This window comes from Plecotus auritus, assembly GCF_963455305.1.
Source record: "Plecotus auritus genome assembly, chromosome: 5".
Lineage (NCBI taxonomy): Eukaryota > Metazoa > Chordata > Mammalia > Chiroptera > Vespertilionidae > Plecotus > Plecotus auritus.
The window spans coordinates 9808515-9828077 of NC_137776.1; the positions used below are offsets into that span (position 1 = coordinate 9808515).

The 19563-nt window shown below is 44.6% G+C and overlaps 1 protein-coding gene across 1 annotated transcript in view; it reads left to right on the forward strand.

Moving 5' to 3' along the window:
* The window catches only part of AOX1 (aldehyde oxidase 1), a 68581-nt gene that overhangs the window by 19094 nt on the left and 29924 nt on the right, over window positions 1–19563 (forward strand). The window contains exons 12-20 of the mRNA XM_080669921.1: window positions 143–236; window positions 1918–2027; window positions 3882–4066; window positions 5065–5227; window positions 7148–7240; window positions 9471–9640; window positions 9978–10104; window positions 14441–14563; window positions 18004–18100. Coding sequence (XP_080526047.1) covers window positions 143–236; window positions 1918–2027; window positions 3882–4066; window positions 5065–5227; window positions 7148–7240; window positions 9471–9640; window positions 9978–10104; window positions 14441–14563; window positions 18004–18100 — 1162 coding nt within the window. The remainder of the gene's footprint in view (window positions 1–142; window positions 237–1917; window positions 2028–3881; window positions 4067–5064; window positions 5228–7147; window positions 7241–9470; window positions 9641–9977; window positions 10105–14440; window positions 14564–18003; window positions 18101–19563) is intronic.

A 19563-nucleotide genomic window follows, 5' to 3' on the forward strand; every position in this document is an offset into this window, starting at 1 on the left:
GTCCCCGACAAATCAGAACATTTTCACTCCTATGGGACAGGCCGAAAGAATAGCTCTCCAAAGCCTTGCTTGATTCTTATTTGATCACTTGTGTTTCGATGATTGTACAACTGGCGTGAGACTAACTCATTGTTTTAAAAAGTCTTTAGGGGGCCACATCGTGAGCAGGCATGTAGATTCTGACCTAAATCCCCTCCTGGCTGTGGGCGGCTGCACCCTCAACTTGCTATCGAAAGGTAAGTGACAGCTCCTTCGGAGGCTGATGGAATCGGCTCCTGCTACCCTTCCTTTCTCTGGGGCACAGGAAGCCCAGTTTTGAAAGGGACCCTCCTTGCCGAAGCCGGTTTGGCTCAGTGGATAGAGCGTCGGCCTGCGGACTGAAGGGTCCCGGGTTCGATTCCGGTCAAGGGCATGTACCTTGGCTGCGGGCACATCCCCAGTGGGGGGTGTGCAGGAGGCAGCTGATCGATGTTTCTCTCTTATCGATGTTTCTAGCTTTCTATCCCTCTCCCTTCCTCTCTGTAAAAATATCAATAAAATATATTAAAAAAAAAAAAAAGTGACCCTCCTTCATACTATTAATAACTCTCTCTGCCTTTCTGGAAGCCGGAAAGGTGTCCAGTCTGGTCCTAATTCTATACACTTCCTGTGTCTCCCCCTCTTTCTTTTTGGGGTCTAGTGCTAGATATTTTCCCATCCTGGTCACCCGGCACTGGCCACACTTGGTGGTGTCTGGATGTGAGCCAAGTGTGGAGACACTCCAGGCTGCTGAGAACGATTGGGCCTCTGGTGAAGGCTTCCCCCAGGGATTCAGGAGCGTGGTGGCTCCCACATCGTGATGTGGCCTCATACTTAATTTGTCGTGAATGGAAGCCTCCTGACCTTTTTCTGTTGAACGATGGTTTGGCTTAATTCTGTATTTATTTATTTGAGTTTTGTTTTTGAAACTAAGTTCAGGACTTTTAATTTATTTCTCTTATGCTAACATAGTCAACAACTATTGGGAAATTCCAATTGGTCCTCTATAAACCTCTTTTTTAAAATTTAAAAAATATGGACTAGCTCTCTATTATCTGCATTATCAAAGAACTACTCTTCATATCACTGAAACCACAAATTATCCTAAGGAGGAAGATTTGCATTCAAAATTATCAATTTATGTAACATCCCTTTTAAAAAAATCTTATAGTGAGAAAGAGATTTGTGATGTGAATATAAAAATCAGAAGCTTCTTAGCTTTCATCCCAGCATCATATTTCATTATAGTTTTAAATATATTGATTAAAGAATAGGAGTTTCTTTAGGTGCTGGAAAAAAATATTAAAAAAAAGATATCAGATCACTAATATAAGAATTCATTGAAGGCAATTTACTTATTTACTACTGAATCTACTAGGGGTCCCAATGATAAACAATAAATATTTGTTGAATGACTTGATTGGAATATCAAAAGGGGCATTAATATCTATTCCCTATTTACAAAGCCCAAAATGAATTATGCTGTTCAGGAAGGGGACTAAGGTCCTGTTCTTCCTGACCTCTGGGCTACTGTGTCAGATATTTTCATTTATAAGCCAAGGAAAGAAGGAAGGAAGGAAGGAAAGAAGGAAGGAAGGAAAGAAGGAAGGAAGGAAGGAAGGAAGGAAGGAAGGAAGGAAGGAAGGAAGGAAGGAAGGAATGGAGGGAGGGAGGAAGGGAGGGAGGAAGAAAGGGAGGGAGGGAGGAAGGACGGGAGAAAAGGTGGAACCTAGATGCAAACGTTGCAAAATGCCATTATAGGGTGAAAGATTTGTTAATGGTAAGAAGATTACTTCTTTTCCCAGTTCCTCAGATATTTGGTAGAATTGTTGCCCACGTTTTGGGATTTTGATCGTTTAACAGCACAGATTCCAGGGAAAGTGTCGTTTCTTTTCACAGAAGGGGCACGACAGATTCCTTTAAACGAGCAGTTTCTCAGGAAGTGCCCGAGTGGGGACCTCAAGCCTGAAGAAATCTTGATCTCAGTGAGCATCCCCTACTCCAGGAAGGTGAGACTGCCCTTTCCGTCCCTCGGTTTTCCTGTGAGCCTGCAGCTGTGAATTCCAGCACGCAGTGGGTTAGGGGAAGGTGCGCAGCGTTTACAGGAGAGATTATGAGGACTTGTGCACACATTAGTTCCCTCTTATCTACGGCTTCCCTTCCGCAGTTTTAGTTACCCATAGTCAACCGTGGTCTGAAAATATTAAATGGAAAATTCCAGAAATGAACAACCGCAAGTTGTAAATTGCATGTTGTTCTGAGTAACGTGATGAAATCTTGAGCCTCACTCTGTCCTGCCCAGGTGGCAAGTCAGCCCTTGTCCAGCGTCTCCACATTGGATATGCTCCCGCCCGTTAGTCACTTAGCAGCCGTCTAGTTCAGGGGTGGGCAAACTTTTTGACTCAGGGCCACCATGGGTTCTTAAACTGGACCGGAGGGCCGGAACAAAAGCATGGATGGAGTGTTTGTGGGAACTAATATAAATTCAAAGTAAAGGAGCGGAGGGGAGAGCAAGAGAACCAACCGGATAGAACAGCCGGATCCGGCCCACGGGCCGTAGTTTGCCCAAGGCTGGTCTAGGCTATCTGATCGTCTTTTGTGGCATCAGAGTGCTTGTGTTCAAGTTGCCCTTATTTTACTTTATAATGGCCCCAAAGCCCAAGAGTGGTGATGCTGGCACTGTGGATATGCCAAAGAAGCCATGTGGTGCTTCTTTTAAGTGAAAAGGTAGAAGTTCTTGACTGAAGGGAAGAAAAATAAAATCCTATGCTGAGGTAGCTAAAATCTACGGCGACTACTGTAGTTGCTTTTTATCTGCGTTATGCAATCTTCTGTCACTCCTGGAATCAGGAAACCTTTGTTTCTGTCCCTCTCTCTAACTTTCCCACTACCCCAAACTCTAAAGTTACTTTCTTACTAATTTAAAAAATATATATATATTTGTGCCATGAGGGTTTTCCCTCAATAAAGCTTGAAAATATATCTCTACCTAAATCTGGAGGTTTGAAGGAGGCTTAAACATTACACTTGCAATAGAACATAGTGGGGAAAAGGTCTTTTTTTTTTTATAAATATATTTTATTGATTTTTTACAGAGAGGAAGGAAGAGGGATAGAGAGTTAGAAACATCGATGAGAGAGACACATCGATCAGCTGCCTCTTGCACACCTCCCACTGGGGATGTACCCGCAACCAAGTTACGTGCCCTTGACCGGAATCGAACCTGGGACCCTTCAGTCCGCAGGCTGACGCTCTATCCACTGAGCCAAACCGGTTTTGGCAGGGGAAAAGGTCTTTGGAGTTAGACTCAAGTCGAATCCTCTTTACGACCTACTGTGACCCGGAACTGATTACTGATCCACTCCGAGCCTCAGATTCCCTATAAGAAGGGAATAATTGAGCCTGCCCTGGAGGGTGCGTTAGTCTGCTCGGGCTGCCATCACCTAGCACCAAGGACTGGCTGCCTCCAACAGCAGACATGTATTCTCCCACGGCTCTGGAGGCTAGAAATCTGAGATCAGGTGTCAGCAGGGCTAGTTTCTTCTGAGGCCACCTTCTCCTGTGTCTTCACATGGTCTCTTCTGTGTCATGTATGCGTCCAGATTTTCTTTTCTGATGAGGACACCACCCTGGTGGGTTAGTGTTCACTCTGATTGCCCCATTTTAACCGAGGTGCCTCTTTAAAGGTCCTATCTCCAAACGTAGTCACGTTCCAGGTCCTGGGAGCTAGGACTGAATTGCCTCAACTCAGGGAGGACACAATTCAGTCTAACAGAGTATGGCCAGGATACGTGAGGCCATGTACAGAAACTGCCTAGAAACTCGGTGTGTTTCTACACGCACCGCTTCCCTTTGGCTTCCAGTGGGAATTTGTGTCAGCCTTCCGACAAGCCCAGCGGCAACAGAACGCGCTCGCGATAGTCAACTCTGGAATGAGAGTCTGTTTTGGAGAAGGGGACGGCATCATCAGGGAGTTAGCCATCTCCTATGGAGGTGTCGGCCCAGCCACCATCTGCGCACAGAATTCCTGCCGGAAACTCATTGGAAGGTACGGCATCATGTCCCTAGACCCCAAGTAACAGAGCAGCTCTTTTTTTTTTTTTGATGACATGACATTGTAAGAAGCAACATGCTGACTACATTTTTATTTAATGGCATGGAATTCCAATATGATTTTATAATTATTTCCATAGCTCTTGATTTTAGTGAATTCTGAAGTGAGAATCATATAGTCTGTGTGTGTGTGTGTGTGTGTGTGTGTGTGTGTGTGTGCGCGCGCGTGTGTGTGAGAGAGAGAGAGAGAGAGAGAGAAAGAAAGAAAGACCATATCCCAATAGCACATAGATTCAGTAAGCAAAATGAGTACATTATTCTTTATTGAGAGAATAATTTGCTATGATGAAAAACAGATTATGGTAGTTTGTTTTATCATAAATTGCTAAATGCATTTGCTTACCTGACTTTTTATATCTTTAGGTGATACTAGTAGCCAATATTTCTTGAATACTTCCAGGTATCAGTTACCATTTCCTAATAGATAGTTAAAAACATGAGCTTGATTGAGCCAAATTGCCTAGGTCCGAATCTCAGTTCACGCCCTATTAATTATCTGATCTCAGTCAGTTTGATTAACATTACGATACCTCAATTTCCCTATGTCAAAAGGCAACAGTCACCCCCACCGCGCAGGACAATTGAGGGGATTAAATGCTTGACTACATGTAAGATGCTTAAAACCAAAACCTGTCTTGTAGTCAACATTCTAGTGATACAGGAGTGTGTTGATCCTGGGCTGACGACTTAACACAGGTTGTCATTTCTTCCTCATGACCATTCCACGAGGTGGATCCTACTATTATCTCCCTTTTACAGATGACGAAGAGGGGGCCTGGGCCGGACGCTTTGAGAGTGGTGCACTGTGGTTTGAATGTGGGTTGCCTGACTTCGAAGCTTGCACTAGATGGTGACTATTTGTCTCGCACTCTGGCTGAGCCTGTGAGATAAGGAGTCCTGTCAGGCAAGGAGTCCTCTTTTTGACCCTCACAGGCCCTGGAATGAAGAAATGCTGGACACAGCTTGCAGGCTGGTCCTGGACGAAGTCTCCCTCCCAGGCTCAGCTCCGGGCGGGAAGGTGGAGTTCAAGAGGACTCTCATCGTCAGCTTCCTCTTCAAGTTCTACCTGGAAGTGTCATGGCTTTTAAGAAGGATGGTAAATGAATTAACCATGTATTTCCCAGCTTTAGGGGCCTTGGGGATACCCAAAGTGGAGGCAACAACCCCCTGCCCCATGGCTGTAGAACAGAACAGACAATCCAGATTAGAAACCCGTGGGCTTGCTGGGCCTCCTGCAGGCTGTCTGCTGATGGCTTGTGGTTTGGGAAAGAGTTGCAAGTAGAGCATGGAGTTGTGCAGGATTGTGTTTAACACCACTCGGTTCTTTTGTCCGATCCCCTGTTTGTCTAGGTGGGGTGCAGAAAGCTCGGTTATGATTTAAATACACTTCCCCTCAGGAAAGCACTTCGCCCACCGGTTGGGGGTTAACCTTCATGAGTCTGGCTTTCTTCTCTGGTTCACCTTTGTTTCCCTCACCTGTAAGCTGATGATGGCAGCCACTCCACAAGGTCATTGTGAACTAGGCCATCATAGGAACAGGGCTGACTGTGGTCCCTATTCAGCCCAGGGCTTTAGAGGAACATGATGAAGACTGCCTAATACTAGTCTCAATAAGAGCAGAATCATCAGGCATTCTTTTGCCTGGTCTCCCTTTTGACAAACTTTTAGTTAAAAGATTGTTGACAAGGGAGGGGACAACTAAGAGAATTTCTCTGAATGAATTTGCTGGGCCCAAAGGGAATGGGAGCCATATTGGCCTCATTAATCCCACGCTACAATCAACTGAGCAGAAGCCAAGCACATCCTTTCTGTGGTATAGAAATTAGTCTGAGCACGTTAAGTGAGAGGCACAATGTTCTCTCTTCTCATTGCTTCTGGGGGATCTTCTCATTATATAGAGGAACAACTAAGACTCAAAACAGTTGCATCAAATTTTTGAGAACAAAAGCTTGAAATCATAGATAAGTGACATATTATCACCAGGTAATCACAAGAGAAAAAAATAAAGCCAATTGTAGACTCCTCCAATTAACAGCAAACTAATACAATTTCTTGGGTGAATTGAGCGATATAATTCAAAGCTTCTGCCTTATAGTCTCATACTTTCAATTCAACTTCCTCTATTCAGTATTCCTCTACTATCTACACTAATAAAAGAGTAATATGCAAATTAACCATACCTTCGTGACACCCACCAGGAAATCAGGAGTGAGTATGCAAATTAATCCAACAAAGATGGTGGGTTAATTTGCATATGCAGGCGCTGAGCGGCTGGGGGCGGGGCATTCCACACTGCCCCAGCCGCTCCGGACCTCTGGGCAGTGTGGGAAGGTGGAAAGGTGGTTCCGGGCCGGAGTGAAGGTGGTGCCGGAAGCCAGGGGAAGGAAGGCCCATTCTTGCACAAATCTTTGTGCATTGGGCCTCTAGTTAAAAATAATAGCCTACTATTTAAAAAACTAATGTGAAAAATAACCATTAGGTATATTGTTCAAAGCCTTGGGTAATGACCCAAATGACCCATTTCCCTTGGTTTTAAGGAGCATTCTTCCTGGGACCCTGGAATGCTTCCTCGGCAGGGCTGCGGCTGGGTGGGCCTCTGTGTTGTCCTTTCTTGTGGAGAGTTGGCGAGTTGGCTGGCGGTACAGAGTTTTATGCACATTGTTGTGGTGTGCTTTGACTCTTTCTCCTGGCTTAGGCATTCTACCCCTTTCCATTGTATTTATTTAGCTTTTATCTTCCTGCGTTATTGGTGCCTGAGTCCCGAACCTGTGAGAGAGCCATAGGAGACAGAGCTGTTGGAAGGCAGTGGCCTACTAGGTCCACTTGGCTCTTCAGTGTGGACCTTCCAGGGCGTGTGGCCTGGAGGCCAGAGCTGCTGTATTTCCAGGGCTCTGATGGGGGAGGCCTCTGCAAATGTTAGACTTCAGATTAGAGCCACTGGTTAAGGACCACGCTAGCCTCCCTTCCAAGGCCACTCGAGCACATTTTACATATCCACACTGGTTCTACTCTTCAGGACCCTGTTCACTATCCTAGCCTTGCAGACAAGCATGAGAGTGCTCTAGAAGACCTTCATCCTAGGCATCACCAGAGTGCACTGAAGTACCAGGTAAGTGGCTTTTTTTTTAATTCTAAGGGCCTGGCTATAATTCCTTCACGCAGACCCACTCAGACCCACTCACCCTCAGTGATTCTCAAGCCCAGTAAGCTGAGCTCCCTTTGGTGAATTCACAGCCTTCTTTCCTGTTCAGTACAGTTTCAAAATCATTGAAGAATTGTGACCGAAGACCAAGCTACCAATGGCCATTTTTAAAAAAATGTCTTCTTTGATCTTGAAGGCGGTGTGTTTGGCTCTGTGGCCTTGTATTGTCATGTGCATGAGCTGCTGGCTTGCCACATGCTTCTGCCTTTGGCAGCGTGGAAGTCAGAGCCCCACAGTCTCATTCTATGTCAGGGCCCTGGGGCCGCTTTGCTTTTATTTCCAGAAAATACAGGCCCTGGTCGTTGATGACATGAAGTAATGCTTTGTAAAAGAGCCGCTAACTTATTTTGTTTGGATGTGAATCTACTTTGCTCCCCATCCCCACTCACCCAGTGGGTTTTCTGTGAGTTACGTTTTAGAGTTGGATCAAACGTTAAGTTCTAAGGGCTATTTCAAGCTCCCCTAAAGAAAGCTGACTATCAGGGAGAACAGAGTCCCTCAGACATTTCAAATGGCATTTTCTGCCACAACATCATAAAAATATCACCTGCAGTCATCCCACTGGTAAACTGGATAAGACTCCATGTGTTTTTCCTTGAAATTATTATTAAGAAACTTCACCTGGAGGGTGTTATTAAGTCAAGAGCATTGAATATGTTCTTGGATTTAGTTATAAAATCTTACAGTATGTTGCAATGAATATTGGAGTTGGTGTATACCCTTCAAGGTTTAAGTTTAATATGTTCAAAAATTCAGATACACCATACTCCATTTAAAGTGGAGTTTGACTATTAAAAACAGCTGCAAAAAGAAAGAAAGAAGGAAGAAAGAAAGAAAGGAAGGGAGAAAGACAGCTGCCAGCCTGGCTGGGTGGCTCAGTTGGTTGGAGCATCATCTCCTACACCAAAAGGTTTTGGGTTCAATTCCCAATCAGGGCACATACCTAGGTGGCAGGTTTGATCCCTGGTGGGGGCAAGTACAGGAGGCAACTGATTGATGGTTCTCTCATCAAATTTCTCTCTCTCCCTCTTTCTCTCTTGCTCTCAAATAATAATAATAATAATAAAAAACATATCATTGGGTAGAATTAAAAAAAGGAAAACAGCTGCCACCTTCCTTTGTAGTCGGCAAAATCAGACAGCTACAGCTTTTAGCTTATAAATACCTAACCTTGACAATGGAGTAAACTTTAGGAAGAAACCACAACAAATTAATGGATATTCAAATCACTCAGAGAAAAGTGATCATCTTCATGGAGTTGACAACCTTAAAAGGGAGTTTGCAAGGCAGGGTTCGGAAGCAGTGTACCTCCCAGAGATGAGTGTTGTTTCTGCTTCTCCTGTGGTTTTTCTCGCACAGAGATACCCACGTTGCTAGAGCAGCTTCTGCGCTCATGATGAGCATTGTCTCCCTGCCGGTTCTTTTGCTTTGAAAGCATTTGTCATGGCTTCCAGAGACCAGCAGTTTGCGGGACAGCATTCTTTCTTCCATCAGATCGTTAGGCACAGAACAAATAGAAGCAAGCATCCAACGTAACCTCTTTCACCAGGAGATTCATCACAGCTGACTACCAAACATCAAGTGCCTTCAGCTAAAATAATCCAGTTTGTATTTGATTATAGAATAGGACGAAGATAGCCTTTGGGACTTTTCTTCAATCTCTTGGCAGGCTTCTTTACTCAAAATAGACATGTCCTCCGCATTTCTTATAAACATAGTCACGATGTCCTTGTGCTCTTCCGCAGAATATATGTGCTGTGCTTAGATACATACAGTAAAAATATTTTGATAGTAAAATTTAAAGAAATCCATAAGCATTAGCAAAAAGACATAATTTTACATCACCGAGAAGGGTTATATTCATTTACTTATACAAATGGAATTTGTATTAGAGATGTTTGTGGTCTATATTCAAAAAAATGGGAAAAAAGATAAGAACAACATCAGGGCGAGGCATCCATCCCAGGTTCCTGATTGAACTATTGAAATAGGCTTGTTGTCCTGGTATTATTATTAATAGTGGTAGTTTTTGTTTTCAAAAGTGTTCTGGTTTAGATGTTAATTATATAGCTACCATCTTATGGGAGATGTGTATAATATGATTATAAAACTGATATGCTGATTATTGATTAAACAGAAGGTAGACCCAAAGCAGCCTCCTCAAGACCCAATTGGCCATCCCATCATGCACCTGTCTGGTATTAAGCATGCCACGGGCGAAGCCATCTACTGCGATGACATGCCTGCCATGGACAGGGAACTTTTCTTGGCTTTTGTAACAAGTTCAAGAGCTCATGCTAAGATTGTGTAAGTGATAAAGTTCTTACTCGGTAGACATGAACGATTCCCTTCTCATCTAAGTCACATGAATGACAAGTAATGGTGTGAGGAGGGCAAGCTACTTGTTGGTGATATTCATTGAAGATTAGAGGTGAGGTGGGATCCAAATGTAGGATTTACTAGTTTGTCCCTCCATTGAATAGCTTCATTGTCCCAGGGATTTCCCCGATCACCTGGCAGAGAACTACTGGAGTGGTTTTGACTTACCTTGCCTCTCTCATATCTTGTTCCCCAACTGAGCACATCCCCTTCAGTCCCCGGGCTGCGGGGCTCTCTGAGGAGCCTGCTCTGTGTCCTCATCCAGGTCCATTGATCTGTCGGAAGCCCTCAGCCTGCCAGGTGTGGTGGACATCCTCACCGAGGAGCACCTTCAAGGCGTGAACTCCTTCTGCTTTCTGGGCCAACTTGAGAAACTGCTGGAGTCAGAGAGGGTACTGAATTTTTTTGCTTTCTGTTTTAATAATAACTTCCTCCACCATGGCACATTGATTTTCTCAAAGATAGCATTGCATTTGGCACATGGCAAAAGATTCCTATATATTTTAATGCTTGTTATAAAACACTATATTCTAATGCTGAATGACTTCACATATATTCATTTTCCACATAAGAAAAGAAGCTGAGTCGTGATATAACAGGTACGTGATTGTTTGACATTTTCTAGTGGTGAGATAGTGTGCTGCTAACAAGTATAGACGAACAAATGAGGAGAGAAGAGAGGTCATTTTCATTAATCTCTTCCTGAGAATCTCTTGCCATGGCCCCAGTCAATGTGTCCAACGTCCAAGTCCAAGTTCAAGTGGTGTCTCCCCCATGAAGCCTTTCATTGTCCTTTAATCCAGGAGTTCTCTCTCTCTGTCTGAATTCACCTTGACTCATCCACTCATACTGCCTCTACTGGACAGGCTCTTTTTCCTTTGTACATTGGATTGGTTACATATGCCCTTGTGCGTGGAACGAACACTGTGAAAAATACGCTAAACAAATACGCCCTCAGAAATGCACACATATGAAAAGAAACAGATATACACACTTTCTCAGAATCCACACGCTGGCAAAGCACAAACCAAGAACACATTGATTAAATATTTACAAGACACGTAAACACTACAGTTAACAATTTTCATGTTGGGGCTCACTGACATCTAAGTGGGAACGTAGTAGTAGTTGAAAGTCAATAGAGCCTTAATAATCCGTAACCCTAGTAAGCAAATGTATTGGTCGCTTTAATAGATTTATCATATATAAAATCTCTTGAGAAAACATTGAACCAAGTATATCTGTGTATAGTTATAACTAATAGTTATATTTTAAAAGAAGAGAGAGACACCCTAGCTGGTTTGGCTCAGTGGATAGAGCATCAGCCTGTGGACTGAAGGGTCCTGGGTTCGATTCCAGTCAAGGGCATGTAACTCAGTTGCAGGCTCCTCCCTGGCCTGGGCCCTGCTCAGGGCACTTGCAGGAGGCAACCAGTTGATGTGTTTCTTTCAAATCGATGTTTCTCTCTGTCTTTCCCTCTCTCTTCCACTCTCTCTAAAATCAATGGAAAAATATCCTCAGGTGAGGACTAAAAAAAAAATAGGCGGGTTCCTTGGAGACCCCAGAACAGTTGGTGCTCACATGCCTTGTAGTTACTGATTGTTGGTCTAGCAGGGGTGGGCAAACTTTTTGACTCGAGGGCCACAATGGGTTCTTAAACTGGACCGGAGGGCCAGAACAAAAGCGTGGATGGAGTGTTCGTGTGAACTAATATAAATTCAAAGTAAAGGAGCGGAGGGGAGAGCAAGAGAACCCTCCACTCTTTCGGCTCCGCGGGCCGGATAGAACAGCCGAACGGGCCGGATCTGGCCCACGGGCCGTAGTTTGCCCGCGGCTGGTCTAACGTCAGGCGACATTCTGTCACCATCTTGGTGTGTCTGGTGCCCTTACTAGTATGTGCAGGGATCTCTGCAGTAACTGCCAGTCATTCCTTTTGTGTTCTTCCCTCACTCTCTGCATCCTAGGATGACCTTTAGTTATTCCCCACTGACCTTTACTAGGGTTCAGCTCTGTCTTGGCCCCCTAATTCTCATTTTGGGGAGCGGGGGTGGGAGAGTAGATCCATTCTGTGGCACAAGCAATAAGATGCCACTCTGAAGTCACTGAGCCTGACTTTTCTCCCGGTTTGCTCCGGCAGACATGGGGAACTAGAGCTGGTCTCCTGTTCCAGGGGCCTCCACGCCCTTTTGCCCACAGAGGGCAATGCACCCACACAGTCTCAGGTCTGGAGAGCAGGAGGTTTGCATGGGACTTGAGTCCAGCTTCCCTTTGCTCGTTTACTTAGCTATTAATTCCTCCTTCAAGTTTAAGCCAAAGGTCAACAGGCATTTTTTAACTGAGCACCTACTGTGGCTGCTCACTGTAGCTGAACAAGACCTGTGTGGGTCCTTGCCCTCATAGAGCTTAAAGTCTGGAGGAGAAGGCAACGTGGACGTTTCATGAACCTTCTACCTTGGATTAAGCTTATTTATTTATTTCCATGCCTTAGATACAGGGTGTGCCCCCAAAATGTATACACACTTTAACAGCTGATAGCTCAGTTTTGAACATGAAATGTACTTTAATAAACACTGCCTTGATAATTATTCAAAGTGTGTGTGTACATTTTGGGAGGGCACCCTATATTTTCCCCTGGCCTGGTGAAAGTCCTTGAATGAGGCTGTATGTCGGATTCATCTGTATATTTCGCATACTGCTTTCCGTGTAGCAGGGTCAATGAGTAGAGAAATAATGCTGTTTGAAAGCTTCAAATGATTAACACTTTGCCTACCGTATCTCCAGTCACCAGAAAATGCAGTAAAGGCATTTCAACAGGTTTTATGCAGAACTCAGGCTTCTCAGTTCAGTGTTCACCCAAAAGAGCTTCATCATTTGGGGCAGCCCCTGCCTCTGGCTCTTGCTAGCAGATTCGGTTAATAAAGATGAAAGGTTGATGACTGAGAGTTTCAGGTCAAGGTTGAAACTCCTCCAAGAGTGTGGCTTTGGCAGAAGAAAAAGAGAGTTGTGGCCTTTGCATCGATGTTAACTAAGCAAGCAAAGCCATTCCTGTCTGCACAAGAGTTCCTGCTCTCTGAGGTGTGGCTATGTTGATTGTGAGCCTCTGGGGGCCAGGCCTGTGTGCCGGCTCACAGAGGCAAAACCAGGGGTTTGTGGAGAGCAGGGAACAGAGCCATTGTAAAGGACTGCCTTTGTCAGTTCAATTCCTTTTCCAACATTTGTCTAGAGCAGTGGTCGGCAAACTCACTAGTCAACAGAGCCAAATATCAACAGTACAACGATTGAAATTTCTTTTGAGAGCCAAATTTTTTAAACTTAAACTTCTTCTAACGCCACTTCTTCAAAATAGATTCACCCAGGTTGTGGTATTTTGTAGAAGAGCCACACTCAAGGGGCCAAAGAGCCGCATGTGGCTCGTGAGCCGCAGTTTGCTGACCATGGGTCTATAGCGTGTTATGCCTTTTAAAATTCTCTCATTGCAGAAAATGTAAACATGCACAAAAATAGAGATTCAACATTTGTCAACGTTTTGCTATTCTTGTTTCATTTATCACCCCACTGCCCCCACCTACCCAAACCCAACAAACATGCCGTGTGTGTGTGTGTGTGTGTGTGTGTGTGTGTGTGTGTGTGTTCTGGATTTAACTTGCTTTGCTACCATTTTTTTCTTTTTCTTTTTTTAAAATATATTTTATTGATTTCTTACAGAGAAGAAAGGGAGAGGATAGTTAGAAACATCGATGAGAGAGAAACATCAATCAGCTGCCTCCTGCACACCTCGCACTGGGGATGTGCCTGCAACCCAGGTACATGCCCTTGACTGGAATCGAACCCGGGACCCTTCAGTCCACAGGCCGATGCTCTATCCACTGAGCCAAACCGGTCAGGGCTACCATTTTTTTTCTTGATAATAAAGCTACTATATGTTCCCTGTAGAAAAGACCTAATAGTCTAATGTAGATTTTAAAAATAAATGATTAAGTTTTCATTGCAATCATGGTATAAGATGGGAGAGAGAACAAAAGGTCCTGGTAACTTTTTTAGTCCTGAGTATTTTACCTTTCTGGAGCTTTGGTTTGGTTTTGCTTTCCATCACCTTTGTGCCTGGTCCCTGTGTAAACTCCCTAGGCCGCCTACCCACCTGCGGGTGACATGATCAGCGTTCTGGTCACACCATGGCTAGTCCAGTCTCACGTCTGTTCATGAAAAGCCTATGCTCCCCCACAGTTTGGGGCAGAGATTTGCTCACCAGCAGTGTCACATCACCCCCCTCTCTCTCCTTCCTCTCTGGATGAGATAGGCTGTAACCTCCTGGTCCTCCCTGTCTGGGAAGCCAAAAGCTACCTCTCGGAACGGCCCTGCTCATGGGATGGCAACCACAGGCCATGCCCTGAGCCTGGCTCTCCTAGGGCAGCTGGCCCTTGGGCAGCTCTGTGGGCTTGGCCTGGATGGAGCCTGAGCCTGCTGTACGGGAGGCAGCATCACTCTCAACCTCTTCGGCCAATGATGCAGCAAAAAGACCCGAACTTCCCCAGTGCCCGGGGCAGCAGACTCACTCTGACCAGTGCACTGTCCTACCCAAGCCATTGTTCACATGGCACCGTGTTTGACTAGTGAAGGGGTCCTTGACTGTGTGTCTAGCTCTGTGCTAGGAGGGAAGAGAAGAATGGACCAGAGGAGAGGACCTGGTGCCTGCCCTTCTTGGACACAAAGGTCTTTTCTGTGTTGCAGGTGTTTTGCGTGGGTCAGCTTGTCTGTGCCGTGATTGCGGATTCTGAGATTCAGGCAAGGAGAGCTGCGAAGCGAGTGAAGATTGTCTACCAAGATTTGGAGCCAGTGATCCTAACCATTGAGGTAATGAGTTCAAGGGTGGGGCCAGAAGAGCGGATTTTAGTGGTGTATCAGTAAAAATGTTGGTTACAGTAACAGGAAACTAAATTTAATAAAAAGTGGGGGCTTCATTGGCCCCAACTATATCAGTGTTAGTGAGAAGCCTGACCTTCCAACTCTTCTCCCTGCTGCCCACAGTAGGAGCTTTATCCCCTGTGGTCACAGGATGGCAGCCAGGAACTCCCAGAAGCAAGAGAGAACAGTGTTGTCCCAGCATTCCATGAGTCCCAAAATCCAGCCTCATCAGGCTCCTTAGTCACATATCCAGCTCTGGGTTAATGACTGACCAGGGGAATGGAGAATCTCTTCATTACTGCTGGGAAGTCAGATTTCTTTGAAGGATAAGAGCTGGATGGGGGAGTGGTGGAGACCTGAATAGAAATCTGAGCATCGTTTGGAAGGGGACAGGTGAGAGGAATGCTGGATGGACAACCAACAATGTCCCCAAGAGGAGATACACCCCATAACTCTGTAGAGCAGGTCCCTGAATAACATTGGTTCGTTCAACATTGTGTTGTGATGACAGTGATAAGATGCCTTAAAAACTTAACTCTTGTTTCTATCATCAGGTAGCCTATGGTAAACTTGGTTTTGTTATATGTCATTTTGTCACAGTTACAAGAGCCTATGGATGTTGAGTGAGGACTTACTGTATTCACCTTCAACCCAGACACTCTCCACCCAGGCACAGGGAGAACCAACAAGATGCTCTAGGGAGCAAGCATTGGAGACACTAGTTTTAGATCCTTTCATGTATATCTTAAATGAGTATGAGAAACATATCCTATGATGCCTACAGGTATTTTGGCAACATAAATTGCATTTCCTGTCCTATATTTTAGAAAGGAGTTTGAAATTTATAAAGGTTTTAAGACTCATCTCCATGTAATGATAAATGATAAATTCATTGGTTCTTATAATTTACTGAGTAATCAAAACATCAAAGTTGGAAAAGCAGCATGAACAGATTAGATTCAGCACATACAGACTCCATATGCTGTGGGAATGCAATATTATTTTCCCAGCATAATGGACACCTTGAGCTCCAGGCACTAGCATGCCCTGAGGCAGAAAATGGGGAACTGACTTGGCCAAGATTAGTGTCTCCAGGAAAAGTTGGCCTATCCAGCTGCTTTTTGCCTAGGATCTCAGAGTTCATTTCTAGACAGTGTCCCCTGTGTTTTAAAATTAAAATAAAATCATGTGAAGAAAACAAAAATATGGAAGTTTAATTGGAATCAAAGAGTGATTAGTTTTTCTAAATTTTCCTGGCCAGTTTCAAGTTCAAACATGTTGTTCCCTTCTCAGACCCTTTTCAATCATATCTTGCCTGCTTTGCTTCCTTACTTTACTCTATTTTTCCCCCAACATTCTATTTTAGAAATAGAATTACTTCTCCATAAGAAATTATTTACATAATGCATCATCAAAAATTTTGTTTGTAATCCTTTGCCCAATACCAGTGGCTATCTTCTCTTCCTTCCCCCTACCTTCCAGCTAAATTCAATTCTAAATAAGCAAATAGATAAGACTCTCTTTCTGTCCTCCCCCACTCCAGTCAGCAGACCTCTGTTGCCTGCCAGAGAAGACCAGCATCAAATAAGAAACCTGGACATTGTGGAGTAGAGCCATCTTGTGTTTTTATCAGGGATTAAGCTCTCCAAGGTCAATCAAGTAGATTAGAGTAGATTTAATCAAAGTCATTTAGAGCAGGGAAATATGCCCAGCTCCCTACATATTAAAGTTATTGTTATCACTTTCCTGACCAGAAATTTTTCAGGAAATTGGCTCAACATTGCTCAAAGAGCAAGCAGCAAGTGAAGTGGAAAGAGATTAAATTTTTAAAAATAGGATTTAGAGAATTTAACTTCCATTTCCAACCTGAAATAGCTGAGTCTTAGATTAATAAGAAAATCACATGAATTGATTCCAGTAGAAAAGTGTGGTATCAGTCAAAATAGGATAAAAAAAAAATGTGTCTCTGTCACTAATCTCTAAGGTTTCACCTAGCTTGTGCTTTTTAGAGTTTTTAATAGTTTGAATGGGCAAACTCTTGGCTCAAAGGGTCAGGCCAATAACCCTGGTGAGAAAAAAATATTCTCTTGACCAGAATCTCCCATCAGTCATCATGATCAACAACACTAGCTAATTCCTACACTATGCAGTTATATACTGCTAAGCTGCTTTCCTATATTTACTCACTACATGCTCACAAAAATCCTATGAGATTAAAAACTGTTATTATCCCCATTCTGGTGAGGAAACTAAATGACAGGGTTGCCCCCCAGGGCACATAGCTGGTCAGTCATAGAAGCAGTCAATAAATACTCTATCAAAGAGTCTGTGCTCCACGGAAGTAAAAACAAATCAATCCCTTTTCCAGTGTAGGAAATGGCGGGATCCCAATAGGACATCCCTGTAAGGTATCGATAGACGCCTACTGGTGTGGCTAAAGGGGAACCAGCGTTAGGAGAATCCCAGCTGCCAGCAGGCAGGAATCCCATGGATGGGCAGTCATCGTGGGAGATGATGCTGCAGGAGCTGGTGTGTGGCATTGCCCAGTTGGCACAGGCATTACAGGGAGATAAATTCCTAAGGACAGGTAAGAAAACCAACCTAGATGATTATCGCTGCATCCCAGGTTATGTGTCCCCACTACCATTCCCCTTCATTGGGCACCCAGGGGAAGCCAATAAGAACCTGTGTATCATTTGTGGTACCCCTGCTGGGCCGGTAATGGAATCTTACCTCCAGGACTGGAGGTCCCAGGTGCCCTACTGCCCTGTGCAAATCTGTGCTCATCTCCCCAAAGGAGGAGCGTGGGGATGGCAGGCAGGGCTCCCTGGATCCTTACATCAGCGTGTCTTCACAGCATTGACTGAGTGCTCATTATGCTATATGAGCTCTTTAGGGGCCTCATTGTACTTACTCCTCTCCACCGCCCTAGTGGAGCTGTGTGCACACTGCACCTCCCTCTTGACAGATGCGGCTCAGAGAGGTGAAGTAATAGACCCGCAGTCAAACAGCTAATAAATGGAAAAACCGGACACAATTCGACTGGGCCTAGAGCCCACGCTCTGTGTGGCCTTGGCTGTGTGCAGTGGGATGTGGAACGAAGAGAATAATCTGCCTGGGAATCATTAGTTCCATTCTGGGACCAAGTAGGTGCCAGGTTTTTTCTGAGCATACTGTCTTGCTTTTCACGAAATGAGGACATTTGTATTTGCGCTGTGGGGAGCTCTTTGGAGCCCAGTGCTCAGCTCAGCTCTGCAGGTGTGCTGAAGGCTCGTGGTGGCAGAGCAAGGGGAGAAGGCTGCCCTGACTCGGACAACGCCCTGCATGTGGCTCCTGAGTGGGGCTGGGTAGCACATCCTGGCGGCCTCACTTTTCTGTTCTCTTTCTAGGAAGCTATACAACACAAGTCCTTCTTCGAGCCAGAAAGGAAACTGGAATATGGAAACGTTGATGAAGCTTTTAAGGTGGTTGATCACATTGTTGAAGGTAAAACTATCTGGGGAAAAAATGATGAGAAGGGGAAGCTACCCCAAAAGCCTTCCAAGAGCGTCTCATATAACATTGCTCCTGGGGAACAGACACCTCACTCATAAACGCGGTCCCCTCTGTGGTGTGTGTATGTGTGTGTGCACGCATGTGAATGCGTGTGTGTGTGTGTGTGTGAATGTGTGTGTGTAGCACAGCAGGGAGGCACAGTGGGAGGCCTTGGCCATACCATCCCCATGCAGTGACCACTTACTCTGAAAGGAAATTGTAATATGAAAATATTGATGAAGCATTTAAAGCGGTAGATTGGCCCGCTGGTGTGGCTCAGTGGATGAGCAGTGACCTATGAACCAGGAGGTCACCAGGAGGTCACCGTTCGATTCCGGGTCAGGGCACATGCCTGAGTTGTAGGCTCAGTCTCCAGGGTGGGGCTTGCAGGAGGCAACTGATTAATGATTCTCTCTCATCATTGATGTTTCTGTCTCTCTATCCCTCTCCCTTCCTCTCTGAAATCAATAAAAATATATTTTAAAAATAAATAAGTAAAAAAATAAAGTGGTTGATCAAATTCCTGATGGTAAAACTACCTGGAAAAAAAATGATGAAGGGGAAACCTTGTGGTTACATTTCTGTTCACAACCACCTTGCAGGCTGGGAATTGAAGCTCAGAGTGGTTAAGGGGCATGACCTCATACAACTCTTACTAAGTGATAAAGTTGGTCTGAAATTGATAGCTTTTCTTTTCTTTTTTTAATTTCCCAAGCCTGGGTTCTTTCTCTTTCATCCTTTCTCTGAGTTTGCCATCCCTCCTTCCTGCTCTCTCCCTTCCTTTCTCTTTCCTTCCCTTCCCCCCAGTGCATACACAGGCCTCAGGGATAGTGTGAGTTTAGTTCCAGACCGCTGCAATAAAGTGAGTTGTAATCTTTTGGCTGGTGGAAGGTCTCCCCTTCAATTTGAAAAAAAAAAAAAGAAGAAGCAACATCTGTTCAGCGCAATAAAGCAAAACGCAATAAAAATGAAATATGCCTCTATATGGATAAAATAATACTGATCTCAAAGATCCATTGTGAGGATTGTAAGAGAGAATACATGTGTGCTTGGCACAGACTAAGAGACGGTAACTGTGGGCGACAATTACTATTAGTTAAGATGTTTTTGTTCTTTTCTAGAAAAGGTTGTCTGTTGTTGAGCTCACGCTGGCCTGGCCGGCGTGCATTTATCAAACCCATTGCTTCCCAGTTTTTCTCACTAGAAGACGCTCATAAAACCAGCCTGGAGAGTCCTGTACCCCTTTCTTGGGATTCTAGAGTTGGAGTTCGCGGGGGACCCCATGAGTCTGTTTTCTGACCAGTCTTACCAGTGCTCCAGGTGATTCTTGGGGTTAATAAAGTGGCAAACACTCGGAGGCTGAGTTTGTTTTGGGGGGAAGAGGGAGCATGTTTAGCATAGAGAGTCCATGGTGT